Source organism: Jaculus jaculus, chromosome 18 (genome assembly GCF_020740685.1).
Source record: "Jaculus jaculus isolate mJacJac1 chromosome 18, mJacJac1.mat.Y.cur, whole genome shotgun sequence".
NCBI classification, from domain to species: Eukaryota; Metazoa; Chordata; class Mammalia; order Rodentia; family Dipodidae; genus Jaculus; species Jaculus jaculus.
Window position 1 is genome coordinate 50,665,536 of NC_059119.1, and position 16,169 is coordinate 50,681,704.

General features: G+C 44.8%; 1 protein-coding gene across 4 annotated transcripts in view; it reads right to left on the minus strand.

Annotated features, from left to right (window-relative positions):
- Mta3 (metastasis associated 1 family member 3) overlaps positions 1 to 16,169 on the minus strand; it is a 170,216-nt gene that overhangs the window by 94,967 nt on the left and 59,080 nt on the right. For all 4 annotated transcript variants that reach the window (XM_045137713.1, XM_045137712.1, XM_045137714.1 and 1 more), the window contains exons 5-6: positions 12,014 to 12,077; positions 6,138 to 6,255 (exon numbers count right to left, since the gene is read on the minus strand). In XM_045137713.1, the coding sequence (XP_044993648.1) occupies positions 6,138 to 6,255; positions 12,014 to 12,077 (182 nt within the window). The remainder of the gene's footprint in view (positions 1 to 6,137; positions 6,256 to 12,013; positions 12,078 to 16,169) is intronic.

A 16,169-nucleotide genomic window follows, 5' to 3' on the forward strand; every position in this document is an offset into this window, starting at 1 on the left:
TAACTTAACAACCAAGTGTTTTTAATGAAATAATTTCATAATCGCTTAGCTTCCCATTTTTTGGGGGGCGGGGTGTTATTTTTGAGGTAGGGTCTCACTGTAGCCCAAGCTGAACTGAAATTGCTCTCAGGGTGTGGCCTCGAACCCACTGTGATCGTCTTGCCTCCACCCCCTGGGTGCTAGGATTAAAGGCATGCACCACCACACCCTGCCTTAGATTCTCTTTCCTAGCCTAGGGTTAAGCATAACGTTTAACTATAATCGATGGTTATTTCTGGAAGACAGCTTGACCTGCACGGATCAGAGCACCAGCAAGCGAGCTCTTCCTCAACACATAAAAAACTGACCCACGCTGGGCACGGAGGTGCGCGCCTCAGGCTTGCGCTCCTGAACTCACACTGTGAGCTGAAGGTCAGCCAGGGCTACAGTGAGTAAGTTAATAACTAAATTCATTCATCAATCAACCAACCCATCCGCTCACTACAAACAACCTATTTTAAAACAAGTGAGGGCTGGAGAGATGGCTTAGCGGTAAAGGCGCTTGCCTGCAAAACCAAAGAGCCCACGTTCAATTCCCCAGGACCCACGTAAGGCAGATGCACAAGGTGGTGCGTGCGTCACGAGTTCGTTTGCAGTGGCTGGAGGCCCTGAGGTGCCCATTCTTTCTATCTGCCGCTCTCTCTCTCTCTTTCTCTCTCTGTCTCTCTCAAATAAATAAATAAAAAGAAAATATTAAAGACAACAAGTGACCAGACAGACGGCATTCTGTTCTCCAGGCTTCATGTCAGCTGACTGGCCTTCCTGGTACCTGAGTTCAAGAGAACGCAGAAGTCTGCAACTTGGCGTGATTTTCAGCATTTGCCCAAAACCCACAAAATCTACCCTGGCGTCTGCTAATTTTTCAGCTTCTGGATTCTAGACGAGAAGGTAAGGTAAAGACAGCACAAGTTTAATAACCACACATGAGGCGAAAGTGGAGGCCTTTTCATGATGAACACAGATCACAAAGGCCCCTGAGCAAAGGACGAACAGATCCTTAAGTGTGTGGCATAAATAATTTTTTAAAAATAAAATAACTGAGCTGGGCGTGGTGGCGCACGCCTTTAATCCCAGCACTTGGGAGGCGGAGGTAGGAGGATCACCGTGAGTTTGAAGCCACCCTGAGAATACAGAGTGAATTCCAGGTCAGCCTGGGCTAGAGTGAGACCCTACCTCGAAAAACCAAAAAATAAATAAACAAATAAATAAAGCAACTGTCACTTCAGAGCTAGGGATAGAACCGGCTCAGTTGGTCAAGTGCTTACCTTATAAGCACCCGTAGAGTCAGTCCCCAGAATGCATGTAAAAATGTGACCAGGTGCAGTGGTGCAGGCCTTTCACCCCAGCACTCGGAAGGCAGAGGTAGGAGGATCACCCTGAATTCAAGGCCACCCTGAGACTCCACAGTGAATTCCAGGTCAGCCCTGGCTAGAGGGAGACCCTACCTCAAAAATCCAAAAAATAAAAAATCAATGCCACATGGCATGTACTTATAATACCTGGGTAATGGCTGCTCAGAGATAAGCAGATCCCTCACTGCCCAGGCAGTCTAGACTAATTTGTGAGTTCCAGGCCACCGGGAGATCCTGTCTCAAGAGTGGATGGTGCCTGAATTATAAAACTTGAGGTTGTTAGCCAGGCGTGGTGGTGCACGCCTTTAATCCCAACACTCAGGAGGCAGAGGTAGGTGGATTACCATGAGTTCGAGGCCACCCTTGAAAGGATCCAGATGCACAAGGGGGCGCATGCATCTGGAGTTCGTTTGCAGTGGCTGGGGGTCCTGACACGCTCTCCTCTCTCTGTCCCTCTTTCTCTCTCTCAAATAAATAAATAAAATACATATAGTTTAAAAAAGCATATTGCTGAAGACTCCACATACTTGGGCTGCAAGGCCACTGAGAAATCCTGCTGGAACTGAGCTGATAACCTCCTCCATGTAGACCAGCTGACAGAAAGCTGGAAGAAGCCATTCTGCATGCAGTTCAATGGGAGAAAGAGAAATCACCAGTGAAAACACTCAACAGTGGACACTACAAGCCTTATATTTGGTCAGCCAGGCCAAATGAGCCAACAGGTGCAATGGTGGCACGTCTGTCATGGTGGAAACCAACTGCCCTCTAATTGGACCGGAGGCCCTCTCGATGGGAGGGAATATATCCCTGATACTGAAAACCTACAACAGGGGTAGTCATGAGTCCTAGGGGTATAATGTCTGCTGCTGTCTGGCTAAATGTTTATACTATGCTCAATATATTAATGCTACTCTCATTTTTGGTAGAGAACCTTCTCTTTTCAGATGGCAGTGACCTTGGGATGACTCAGAAGGCATCATGGTGCTGGAAAGAAGTGACAGAGGAGTGCTCAGCACTGCAATATCTCTATCACACCTTCCAAGGCTCAGGGTCCATTGAGGAAGAGGTGGCGGAAAGAATGTAAGAGCCGAAGGAAGGGTAGGACTGTTACAACGTGCTCCTCCAGACATAAAATGGCCTGGATATCCATGACCTCACAGTGCCTGACACTACCTACACAAGACCATCATAAGAGGAGGAAAAGATGATAACATCAAAATAAAAGAGACTGATTGAGAGGGGGAGAGGATATGATGGAGAGTGGAGTTTCAAAGGGGAAAGTGGGGGGAGGACATTACCATGGGATATTGTTTATAATCATGAAAGTTGTTAATAAAAAAAAATTGAAAAGAAAAAAAAAAGCAGAAGCCACAAAACAATAGCAAAACCCTAACTCTAAGTGTATCACACCAAGACTAGACAAGGTGATCATGGTGAATAAGGACAGTCATTCAGATGCCAGAAGACTGGGCAAGCTGCATGCTCACTGTTCCTGAGGTGTGATAATGGGGGGCCTGGAGAGAGCCATGGGGCACACTACTGCCAGTGCTCCAGAGGCTGAGGCAGGAGGACCACACGTTGCAGTCCAGCCTGGACTCCACAGCCACGCTTTAAGGAAAAGAAGGAAAGCAGCCGGGCGTGGTGGTGCATGCCTTTGATCCCAGCACTCAGGAGGCAGAGGTAGGAGGATCGCTGTGAGTTTGAGGCTGCCCTGAGACTCCATAGTGAATTCCAGATCAGCCTGAGTTAGAGCAAAACCCTACGTCGAAAAAAAAAAAAAAAAAAGAAGGAAATACAGATGGTCAATTAACATTCGAAAACACGTTCTCCATCCTTAGCCACGAAGGAAATGCAAATTCATACTAATGTGAGGTTTCATAGCGCACCTCTCAGAATGGCCATCATTGGGCAATCAGCAGCAATAAGTGCCGGCAAGGGTATGGGAAAAAAGAGGAGCCCTTTCCCACTGCTGGTGGGAACGGAAACTGGTCCAGCCTCTGTGGAAACTGGTGTGCAGGCTGCTGAGACAACCAAGAATAAATTTACCATATGACCCAGATAGACCCTCCTTGCAATATACCCTAAGGACCCTATACATCACCATAGAGGTACTTGCTCATTCACATTTCTTTTTTCTTGCTCTAGCTCAGGCTGACCTAGAATTCACCATGGAGTCTCAGGGTGGCCTCAAACTCAAGGCCATCCTCCTACCTCTGCCTCCCCAGTGCTGGGATTAAAGGAGTGCGCCACCACGCCCGGCTCATTCACATTTCTTGCTACTCTATTCACAATAGCTAGGATATGGAACCAGCCTGAACATCTATCAACTGACGAGCGGATAACGATGTGGTATGCATACACAATGGAGTTCTATTCAGCTACTGAAAACATTATCGGGGGGTGGGCTGGGGTGATGGCCTAGTGCTCAGGCACTTGCCTGCAAAGTCAAAGAACCCAAAAGTTCGATTCTCCAGGACCCACGTAAGCCAGAAGCACAAGGTGGCACATGCATCTGGAGTTCGTTTGTAGAGGCTGGAGGGCCTGATATGCCCATTCTTTCCCTCCCTCATTCTCTCCTCTCAAATAAATAAAAATAAAATATTAAGGCGAGAGAGATGGCTTAGCAGTTAAAGCGCTTGCCTGCAAAGCCAAAGGACCCAGCTTCGATTCCCCAGGACCCACTTAAGCCAGATGCACAAGGGGGCGCATGCGTCTGGATTTCGTCTGCAGTGGCTAGAATCCCTGGTGTACCCATTCTCTCCCCCACCCCCTTTGGCCTCTTTCTCTCAAATAAATAAATAATAACATAGGGGAATGAACTATGGGAATATTTCTTATGAGCCTTACAAATAAATTTTCCAAAATTACTGGTGTGAGATGCTAAATTCCTTACTTGAAACTTACCTTAAGTTAATTTTACAAGTATATGATCTACCCAAGTAACGTGACTAGGTTTCCTCCATCTTGGTGGACCTTTGGCCTGAGCAGCCCAGATTTCCTCAGTGGTCTGTTCAGACTCCTGACACCCAGAACAAGTGAACATGTGTAAGAAGTGCTGACCAGAGCCTTGAAGACACCGAGGCCGGTAACAAAGTGCCATAGTACTGCCACCAATCTGTTGGAGACAATGGGGTGCTCGGTGTGATTGTATTAGTGAACTGAGTGTGGATGCGTGCCGGATCAACGGAGTTCCACAGGTGATAGGCCTAAATCCCTTCCACTAACAAATGCCTGGCGATTATCCAAAGCCAAGAGTGCCTCACCTTTTAGGCTCAGGCCCTGCTCTACTTATTCATGTATTACTGGGTTTTGGCTGTTCAATAAAGATGCCACTGAGGGGGGCTGGAGAGATGGCTTAGAGGTTAAGCACTTGTCTGTGAAGCCTAAGGACCCCAGTTTGAGGCTTGATTCCCCAGGCCCACGTTAGCCAGATGCACAAAGGGGCGCACGCGTCTGGAGTTCGTTTGCAGTGGCTGGAGGCCCTGGCGCACCCACTCTCTCTCTCTCTGCCTCTTTCTTTCTCTGTCTATTGCTCTCAAAAAATAAATAAAAATAAAAAAATTTAAAGATACCACTAAGAACCTACATACAGAAAGCTAGAGTAGCTGTGGGCTCAAGAGATGGCTTGGTGATTAAGGCACTTGCCTGCAAAGCCTAAGGACCCAGGTTCGGTTCTCCAGCTCCCACATTAGCCAGATGCACATCATGGTGCATGCATCTGGAGTTTGTCTCTGTCTCCCTCTCCCTCTGTATCTAGTAAATGAAGATGTTTTTTTTTTTTTTTTTTTTTAAAAATGTTTTAAAAAGAAAGCTAGAGCCATGGTAAGATCAGAGCAGCAGATGGCGTAGGTTCACCTTTAGTTCGGACAAAATTTCAAGCCTCAGTTTTTTTCCTCAGGCTGCTGTTAGAGACACCTACCCAAGACACCCTTGGGCAAGACCCTAAGAGTTACTTCTCAGGCTCTATTGCTAGAGGCAATCTGCCCACTATTTCAGGGCTGTGCCCCCCAAATAGGGCATACACACATAAGTACACATAAGGGTACCCAAAGTTCTCCTCTGGCCTCTGAACCCATACGCACAATGTATACACATGCACGCATGCAAACCCTACATCATATGTACTCTACACACATGCAAAAACAATTTAAAAAATAAAAATAAAAAGAACGAGGTATGGAACTGGGGGGAAATCCTGACATTGACCACTGGCCTCTGCACACATGTGTGCCCACAGACATCGTGAACACATATGCACACGTTACACATACGACAAAGAGGAAAAAACACAGCCACACAGCTCAGAAGTGTGAAGTCTGGGGCTAGGGAGAGAGATGGCTCAATGGATGAGGCGCTCAACATGCGAGAATGAGGACCTAGCCGGGCGTGGTGGCACACGCCTTTAATCCCAGCACTTGGGAGGCAGAGGTAGGAGGATCACCGTGAATTTGAGGCTACCCTGAGACTACATAGCAAATTCCAGGTTAGCCTGGGCTAGAGTGAGACCTTATTTCAGGGGAAAATAAAAATAAAAGTAGCATGAAACAAGGAGATTGCATTTGCACACGCAGATGTGAAATCACAAATCAACAGGCAGTCATGAAAATGATTCCCTCTACTTAGGCTTCTAAAATCGGAAGTGATCATTACTTTTAAGCTGCACCCTGTAAATTCTTCCATGAGGGTAAGAATAACAAGTTTCAAGACACAGATTTCCATAAGACTTAGAACCCAAGACACACGTACCTTCTAAGAGCATTTCTGGAATGTCCGCTTGGTATCTAGGGCCCACCCTGATTTCACCTTTGTCAGCTAATAATGTTTTCATGGAGGGATCATAGACTAAAGAATAGAAAAAGGCATCCTGGAGAAAAAAAAAAAAAAGAGAGAGAAAGAGAGAGAGAAAAGACACCTTGATAAGCTCAATTCTACTTTTTACAAAGTAATAAAATCAATTCAAAGTAAATAAAATTTCATTTCAGTGAATAAATTCATAAATCTTTCAGCACATGATGTTACTCTCATCATGCACAATAGCGTAATTTTTATTTATTTATTTATTTTTTTTTGGTTTTTCGAAGTAGGGTTTCTGTAAAAATTTTTAAAAAGCCGAAAGAAATAGCTTTAAATAGTTGATCATGTTTTACCATTTGTTTTAATCTAACAGAAAACCATTGCTCTAACACAGGAGTTATGAAAAGCTAACAAAGCTGGCCAAGGCACACACCTGTCATCACAACACTGGAAATGCAAAGTGGGGCATCTTGAATTTGAAGCTAGCCTACTACACCCTATCTCAAAAACAAAAAGAAGCTGGGCGTGGTGGCACACACCTTTAATCCCAGCACTTGGGAGGCAGAGGTAGAAGGATCGCTCTGAGTTTGAGGCTACCCTCAGACTACATAGTGGATTACAGGTCAGCCTGAGCTAGAGTGAGACCCTACCTCGAAACCCTCCAAAAAAGAATCTACATTTGATTCAAAATACTAAACAGCATAGATAGATATTGACTAAATTATACAATAGTTGAACTTATGTGTGATTTATTCATCATCATATTAAAAAAAACAACTAGGGGCCGGAGAGGTTGCTCAGTGGTCAAGGTGCTTGCTTGCAAAGCCTAAGGACCCAGAGGTTTAAGTCCCCAAGATCCATGTAAGCCAGGTGCACAAGGTGGCACATGCAACTAGAGTTCATTTGCAGCAGCTGGAGGCCCTGGAGGGCGCTGTCTCTTTTTCTCTCTTGCTGCCTCTCTCCCTCAAGTAAATAAATAAAAATTTAAAACATAAATTAAAAAAAAAAAAACTAGGGGCTGGAGAGATGGCTTAGCAATTAAGGCACTTGCCTGCAAAGCCTGAGGTCCCAGGTTCGATTCCCCAGAACCTACATAATCCAGATGCACAAGGAGGCACATGCATCTGGAGTTCATCTGCACTGGCTGGAGGCCCTGGCATGCCCATTCTCTCTCTCTCATAAATAAATAAAATACTTAAAAGAAAAAAAAAAAAAACTTCTTAGAGCTGGAGAGATGGTTCAGCAGTTAAGACACTTGCCCATAAACCCTAACAACCAGGGTTCAATTCTCCAGTCCCCATGGAAAGCCAGATGCACAGAGTGATGCATACATCTGGAGTTTGTTTGAAATGAATGGAAGTCATAGCACACCCATTCTTACTCTCTCCTTTCTCTCTCTGCTTGCAAATAAATAAATAATAATAAAATTTAAGGGCTGGAGAGATGGCTTAGTGGTTAAGCCCTTGCCTGTGAAACCTAAGGAACCCCAGTTCAAGGCTCGATTCCCCAGGACCCACGTAAGCCAGATGCACAAGGTGGTGCATGCATCTGGAGTTTGTTTGCAGTGGCTGCAGGCCCTGGCGTGCCCATTCTCTCTCTCTCTCTCTCTGCCTCTTTCTCTCTCTGTTGCTGTCAAGTAAATAAATAAAAATAAACAAAAAAAATTTTTAAATATTTTTTAAAAACAAGCTAAGGGCTAGAGAGATAGCTGAGCAGTTAAAGAAGCCTAAGGATTGATTCCCCAGTACCCACGTAAGCCAGATGCACATGCATCTGAAATTCATTGGCTAATTAGCCAAGTGTGGTGGCACATGCCTTTAATCCCAGCACTTGGGAGGCAGAGGCAGGAGGATTACCGTGAGTTCGAGGGCCACCCTGAGATTTTAAATGTTAATTATAATTCTACAATTCTCTCTCTCTCTCTCTTTTTTACTATTTTTATTTATTTATTTATTTATTTGACAGAGAAAGAGAATGGACACACCAAGGCCTCCAGCCACTGCAAACAAACTCCAGATGCATATGGCCCCTTGTGCATCTGGCTAACGTGTGTCCTGGGGAATCGAACCTGGGTCCTTTGGCTTTGCAGGCAAACGCCTTAACCACTAAGCCATCCCTCCAGGCTCTTGTTTTTTTTTTTTTCAAGGTAGGGTCTTGCTTTAGCCCAGGCTGATCTGGAATTTACTATGTGGTCTCAGAGTGGTACTGGACTCGTGGGGATTCTCCTACCTCTGCCTCCTGAGTGCTGGGATTAAAGGGGTGGGCCAACTTGAAGCATAGATGTGTGTATAATGATAGATGTATAAATATAGCTAAATGCAGCCTATATATCAGGCCTCCCAATGGTTCCTTAAGAACTCAAGTGCTTGGGCTAGGGGGAGATGGCTCAGCAGTTAGAGATGCTTACCTCCAGAGCCTGCAGGAAGCTGGGGTTCAATTCCCCAGCACCCACGTATACAAAGTCAGATACACAAGGTAGCACATGAGTCGAGTTTGCAGCAGCAAGAAGCCCTAGTGTTTGCTTGTTCTCTCTCTCTCTCTCTTTCCAGAAATGAACGAATAAATAAGTCAATCAATAAATAAACTCAAGTGCCCTAGAATTACTGAGCCTACAGCCAGGCATGGTGGCGCACACCCGTAATCCCAGTACTCAGACGGCAGAGGTAGGAAGATCGCCGTGAGTTCAAGGCCACCCTGAGATTACATAGCCAATTCCAGGTCAGCCTGGGCTACAGTGAGACTCTACCTCAAAAAACCAAAATAGACAATAAAAACAAAAATAGAATTACTGAGCCTAACGTACACAATGGCCTGCTGACCGGTGCATTGCTGGCTCATTGAGCAGAGCCACTGTAGTAAGAGCCAGCAAAATCCCGTCTTCTCCTCCTATTACAGCCCAGGGATCTTCCAACTCCATGACTTTTAATCTGACCCTAAGAGGCCTGTCTCCACCACCTATGTATATCACCAAAGCTAACCAAAAAAGTTAGTAAGAGGCATCTGTCAGAATGTAAGGCTCTTGTTAAGCTCTCACATTCTCTGATGCAAAGAGGGAAAAAAAATAAGCTGAGCCGAGCATGGTGGCGCACTCCTTTAATCCCAGCACTCAGGAAGCCAAGGTAGGAGGATCGCCCTGAGTTCAAGGCCACCCTGAGACTATGTAGTGAGAATTCCAGGTCAGCCTGGGCTAGAGCAAGACTCTACCTCAGAAAAAAAGAAAGAAAGAAAAAGGAAAAAAAAAAATCTATTCAATTCATGGTGAACTTCTCTGTATTTTAAACCTGGACTGCTATCTGTCTGTCTGTCTGGAGAAAAGGTCAAGTACAGACAGGGCTGGGGAAGATGGCTTAATGGTTAAAGGCACTAGCTTGCAAAGCCTGCCAGCCTGGGTTCAATTCCCAAGGCAGCCCCCAAAAGCCAGTCACAAAAAGTCGCACAAGTGTCTGGTGTTTGTTTGCAGTGACAAGAGGTCCTGTTTTATTTTACTTTTCTATTAAAATATTTCTATCTTTATTTGAGAGAGCAAGAAAGAGAGAGGCAGACAGAGGACAGAATGGGCGCACCAGGGCCTCCAGCCACTGTAAATGAACTCCAGACGCGTGACCACCTTGTGCATCCAGCCTTCGTGAGTACCAGGGAACTGAACCTGGGTCCTTAGGCTTTGCAGGCAAGCACCTTCACTGCTAAGTCATCTTCTCCAGCCCCCCCCCTTTTTTTTTCTTTAAGTAGCAACAGCTGGGCACAGTACCTCATACCTTTAATCCTAGCACTCATGAGGCTGAGGTAGATGATCACCATCAGTTCAAGGCCAACCAGGGCAGCACAGAAAGTTCTAAGTCAGCCTTGGCCTACAGTGAGACCCTACCTAAAAAAATAAAAATAAAAACTAAATAAATAAAAAGGGAAGCCAGGTGTGGTGGCGCATGCTTTTAGTTCCAGCACTTGGGAGGCAGAGGTAGGATTGCCATGAGTTCAAGCTCACCCTGAGAATACACAGGGAGTTCCAGGTCAGCCTGGGCTACAATGAGACTCTACCTCAGGGAAGAAAAAAAAAGTTCAAGGTTATCTGCAGCTATATAATATGTTTGAAGCCAGCTTGGGATATATGAAATATTATCCCAAAAAAGCAACAGAGATCATGATAGAGAGCTGGAGAGATGGCTTAGTACTTAAGGTGCTTGCCGGAAAAAAACAAAGGACCTCGGTTCGATTTCCCAGGGCCTACATAAGATAAATAATTTTTAAAAGTCTGATGTAAATATTTGTGGCACTGTTCAGAAATCTCAATGTTGTGTCTGAACTGCATTTTTTTCTCAATTTTTATTAACATTTTCCATGATTACAAAAAATATCCCATGGTAATACCCTCCCTCCCCCCTCCTGGACTGCATATTTTATTTCCATGATGCAGAGTGGCGATCTGAATACTCCGTAAGGGCCCAGGGAAAGTAACAGAGGAAGCAGTGTCATGAATACTGCTCTTACTGATCACCTGACAGCCAGCCCCAGGGTGATGGGGACAGATACTTAGAATAATCAAAACCTATGCATGGGCTGGAGACGTGGCTTACCGGTTACAGTGCTTGCCTATGAACCTCTGAGCCACCTCTCCAGCTGTGGTGGTTTGGACAGATGGCCCCCAATATATTCAGTGTTTTATTAGCTTGTAGTTTGCATCTGCAGCCACCTGGCTAGAGGCGGTGTCACTGGGTGGATCTTAAGGTGTGGTGGTGGGTTTGAGATTTCAATCAAGTATGCCTGGCTAGAGTTCCTGAAGTGTGCTGTGCTGTATGGCTTTTTCCTTTTTTTTTTTTTTTTAATTTGAGAGTGACAGACAGAGAGAAAGAGAGAATGGGCACACCAAGGCCTCCAGCCACTACAAAGGAACTCCAGACCCATGCGCTCCCCTGTGCATCTGGCTACCGTGGGTCCTGTGGAATTGAGCCTCAAACCGGGGTCCTTAGGCTTCACAGGCAAGCGCTTGACTGCTTTTGGCTTTTGCTTCTCTGTGTGTATTTGGTCCTGTGAAAGCAGGCCAGCTTCTTCTGCCATCATGGACCTTCCCCTGGATCTGTAAGCTTCATTAAATCCCTTCCTCCATTAACTGTGCCTGGTCTGGAAGCTCATCTCAGAGAACCTGAAGCTGTCTGCTTTTTTTTTTTTTTTTTTAAATCAAGCTTTTCTATGAACAGTAGCTCTCTAGTGAACTGTATCCTAATTTTCCTGTTTTCTTAATTGTAAGTGTTGAAACATCACTAAAGAATAATAATGGTCGGGGTGGCACAGGCCTTTAATGTCAGCGCTCCAAAGGCCAGCCTGGGGCTACAGAGTGGTTCCAGGTCAGCCAGTACTAGGGTAAAACAAAAACAAAAACCAACAAGAAGGATAATTAAAAGAGGGAGAAAGGGAAGAAGGGAGGGAGGGATGGCAAAGCCATGTATTAAATCAAAGTAGGAACACTTACTAACTTTTACTTCAACCAGGAAAATGAAATTACCCAGAAACAGTTTCATCACTACACTTTTCAATTTTTGTTAAAGTGGTTCAGTGGTTAGTACACAGCAATATAAATTCCAAGGTGTGAGCTTCACAAGAAATAATGTGGAGAAAACACAAAACAGAGCCGGGCATGGTGGCGCTCGCCTTGAATCCCAGCGCTCGGGAGGCAGAGGTAAGATGATTGCCATGAGTTCGAGGCCACCCTGAGACTACACAGTGAATTCCATCCAGGTCAGCCTGGGCTAGAGTGAGACACTACCTCGAAAAACCAAAACCAAAACCAAAACAAAAACCCAAAATACACAGAATAGGAATTAACCATAAATTACCTCTTTTTCAAGATATGACAACACTGACTCTGTTTCATTCAGTAGGGCCACACTGCATTTTCCCCTGTTGAAAGAGAAAAAACATAAAAAAGTACATATGACAGCCATCACCTTCCTCAGGAATAGTTAAACTATGGGAGTAGGATTTAAAGCTGCTTGAGGGAGATACTTAAGCACACATATTTGTACTGTCTAGACCTCCTTTTCAATACAGGCCTTGGATAATCTGTACCATTTGTCTTTCTAAGCATTTATATAGGGCCAGCCCGTGGGAGAAATTGTGCTAGGCAGGAAATCCTTTATAACATACAACTTTTTACAGGCATTTCCTAGTTATTTAATGAAAACGCAGAGTACAGTCAAATCCTCACATTATCAAGCTACAAATAGGTACTAGGAAGAAACTATGCCAAAGATCTCCTGGGTTGTAGAGATGGCTCAGAGGTTAAGGCTCTTGTATGCAAAGCCTAACGACCAAAGTTCAATTCCCCAGTACCCTCGTAAAGCCTGAAACACAAAGTGGCATGTGAGTCCGGAGTTCGTTTGCAGTTGCTGGAGGCTCTGGCACACCCATTCGCTCTGCCTGTTTCTCTTTTATCTCTCTCTGCTTGCAAAAATACGGTTTTGCTGGGCGTGGTGCTGCACGCCTTTAATCCCAGCACTCAGGAGGCAGAGGTAGGAGGATTGCCATGAGTTCGAAGCCACCCTGAGGCTCCATAGAGAATTCCAGGTCAGCCTGGGCTAGAGTGAGAATCTACCTCAAAAAACAAAACAAAACAAATAAAAAAAGGTTTAGCAGACCCTATTGCTGAAGACTCCACATACTTGGGCTGCAAGGCCACTGAGAAATCCTGCTGGAACTGAGCTGATAACCTCCTCCATGTAGACCAGCTGACAGAAAGCTGGAAGAAGCCATTCTGCACTCAGTTCAATGGGAGAGAGAGAAATCACCAGTGAAGATACTCAACAGTGGATACTGTAAGCCTTATATTTGGCCAGCCAGGCCAAATGAGCCAATGGGTGCAATAGTGGCACGTCTGTCATGGTGAAAACCAACTGCTCTCTAATTGGACTGGAGGCCTGCTCCATGGGGGGAGTACATCCCTGATACTGAAAACTTAAAACAGGGGTGTTCATGAGCCCTAGGTGGGTAACATCTGCTGCTGTCTGGCTAAATGTATATACTATGCTCATCAAACTGCCCAGTAAGCACTTCTATTAATGTTCATACCATTATACTAATGCTACTCTCACTTTTGGTTAGAGGAGCTTCTCTTTTCAGATGGCAGTGACCTTGGGATGACTCAGAAGGTATCATGGTGCTGGAAAGAAGTGACTGAGGAGTGCTCAGCACTGCAGTATCTCTATCACACCTTCCAAGGATCAGGGTCCATTGAGGAAGAGGTGGTGGAAAGAATGTAAGAGCCAAAGGAAGGATAGGACTCCTTACAATGTGCTTCCCTCAGACACAAAATGGCCTGGATATCCATGACCTCACAGTGTCTGACACTACCTACACAAGATCACCATAATAGGAGGAAAAGATCATGACATCAAAATAAAAAAGTCTAATTGAGAGGGGGAAGGGATATGATGGAGAATGGAGTTTCAAAGGGGAAAGTAGGGGGAGGGAGGGCATTACCATGGCATATTGTTTATAATCATGGAAGTTCTTAATAAAAAAATTGAAAAAAAATATGGCTTAGCAGTTAAAGAGCATGCCTGTGAAGACTAATGACTCAGGTTCGATTCTCCAAGTCCCATGTCAGCCATATGCACATGGTGGTGCATGCGTCTGGAGTTCATTTGCAATGGCTAGAGGCCCTGGCGTGCCCATTATCGCTCTCTCTCTCTCTGTCCTTAATAAATAAAAATAAAATCCCAAATATATATATATATATATATATATATATATATATATATATATATATATACATATATACACACACACACACACACACACACACACACACACACACACATATATTTCAGCTGTGTGCGTGGCACTCCCAGCACTCGGGAGGCAGAGGTAGGAGGATCAATGTTAGTTCAAGGCCACCCTGAGACTACATAGTTAATCATCCTGAGTTACAGTGAGATCCTATCCCCCCCAAAAAAAACAAAAAGCATGGGCTGGAGGGATGGATAGTGGTTAAGGCGTTTGTCTGAAAAGTCAAAAGACCCAGGTTCAATTACCCAGGACCTACATCAGCCAGATGTACAAGGGGGCACACATGTCTGGAGTTCATTTGCAATGGGTGGAGGCCCATTCTGTCTGTCTGTCTGTCTGTCTGTCTGTCTGTCTGTCTCTCTCTCTCTCCTTCTGTCAAATAAATAAACAAGTAATAAAAACAAACAAAAAGTATATATATATTTAAAAATAGTATATGCAGAAAACATTGGAAGGTGTTAAAAATGGTTACAAGATGGGAAACAAGTAGATAAATGACCTTTTTGGATATTATAACACACACACACACACACACACACACACACACACACACACGTACATAAATTTCATTTTTCAATACAAAGCAAAATTAAAACAAAAGAAGGAGGCTGGGGATGTAGCTCTGTAGCTCAGGTGGTGTAGTGCTTGCCTGGCCTTCAGGAGGCTCAGGAAGGAGGACTAGAAATTCAAGGACATTCTCTGACACACAAAGGGCCAGAGTATAGCTTCCAATGCACAATACCTTGACAAAAGAACAGAAAGGAGCTGGGGGTGGTGATGCATGCTTTTAATCCCAGCACTCAGGAGGCAAAGGTAGGAGGATCTCCATGAGTTCGAGGCCAGCCTGAGACTGCATAGTAAATTCCAGGTCACCCTGGGCTACAGGTGAGGCCCTACCTTGAAAAACCAGAAAGAAAGGAGGGAGGGAGGGAAGGAAGGAAGAAAGAAAGAAAGGGGCTGGAAGGATGGCTTGGTGATTAAGGCATTTGCCTGCAAAGCCAAAGGACCCAGGTTTGATTCTCCAGGACCCATGATAGCCAGATACACAAGAGGATGCACGCATCTGGAGTTCATTTACAGTAGCTGGAGGCCCTGTTGTACCCATTCTTTCTCTCTCTCTGCCTCTTTCTCTCTGTCAAATAAATAAAAATAGAATTTAAAAAGTTTAAAAAAAAGATTAAATTTCTGTCATTACTATTGTCTTAACAGATGTTAAACAAAAAGGAAAAGGTAATCAGCTTGAGTGGAATAAAAAGCTAAGAAGTTAAAGTTTGGACTTAACATCAATGGATTTGGTGTAGAAAAGGAATAGAAAGCAGTGCTTTGGGAAGTCTCTCTGTCTCTCTCTCAAAAATAAAATACTAAAAAAGGGGGTGCTGGAGGGATCGCTTAGTGGTTAAGGCGTTTGCCTGCAAAGCCAAAGGACCCAGGTTCGATTCCCCAGGTCCAACATTAGCCAGATGCACAAGGGGGCGCAAGCACCTGGAGTTCGTTTGCAGTGGCTGTAAGCCCTGGTGCGCCCATTCTCTCTCTCTCTCTCTCCCCCTCTCCCTCTTTCTCTGTCAAATAAATAAATAAAAATAATTTTTTTTTTCAAAAAGGAGGGCTACAAAGTTGCCAAGACAAGACACATCCCCCAGTGGCTTTTCAACACCTAGCAATAATGACATCATACCATGAATCTATCAATGTATTAATCCATGATACAGAGCCCTCAAAAGCCCATCTGATGGCAACTACACCCCCAATACACAAACTGTGAGGAACGCTAAAGAAATCATTTCAGGGCTGGAGAGATAGCTTAGCAGGTAAGCGCTTGCCTGTGAAGCCTAAGGACCCCGGTTCGAGGCTCGGTTCCCCAGGTCCCACGTTAGCCAGATGCACAAGGGGGGCGCACGCGTCTGGAGTTCGTTTGCCGTGGCTGGAGGCCCTGGGGCGTCCATTCTCTCTCTTTCTCTATTTGTCTCTCTGTCTGTCGCTCTCAAAGTAATAAATAAAAATAAGCAAAAAAAAAATTAAAAAGAAATCATTTCAGCCAGGCGTGGTGGTGCCCACCTTTAATACCACCACCCCCCCCCAAAAAGAAAGCTAGACAGTGACAGTGACAGAGAGATATCATGTCAAAGTAAAATTAGTATGAACAAAGTATTCAAAGAGCTTGCTAGGAGGAGTGGACCGACTGCAATGATGGAATGCCTGCTTGGC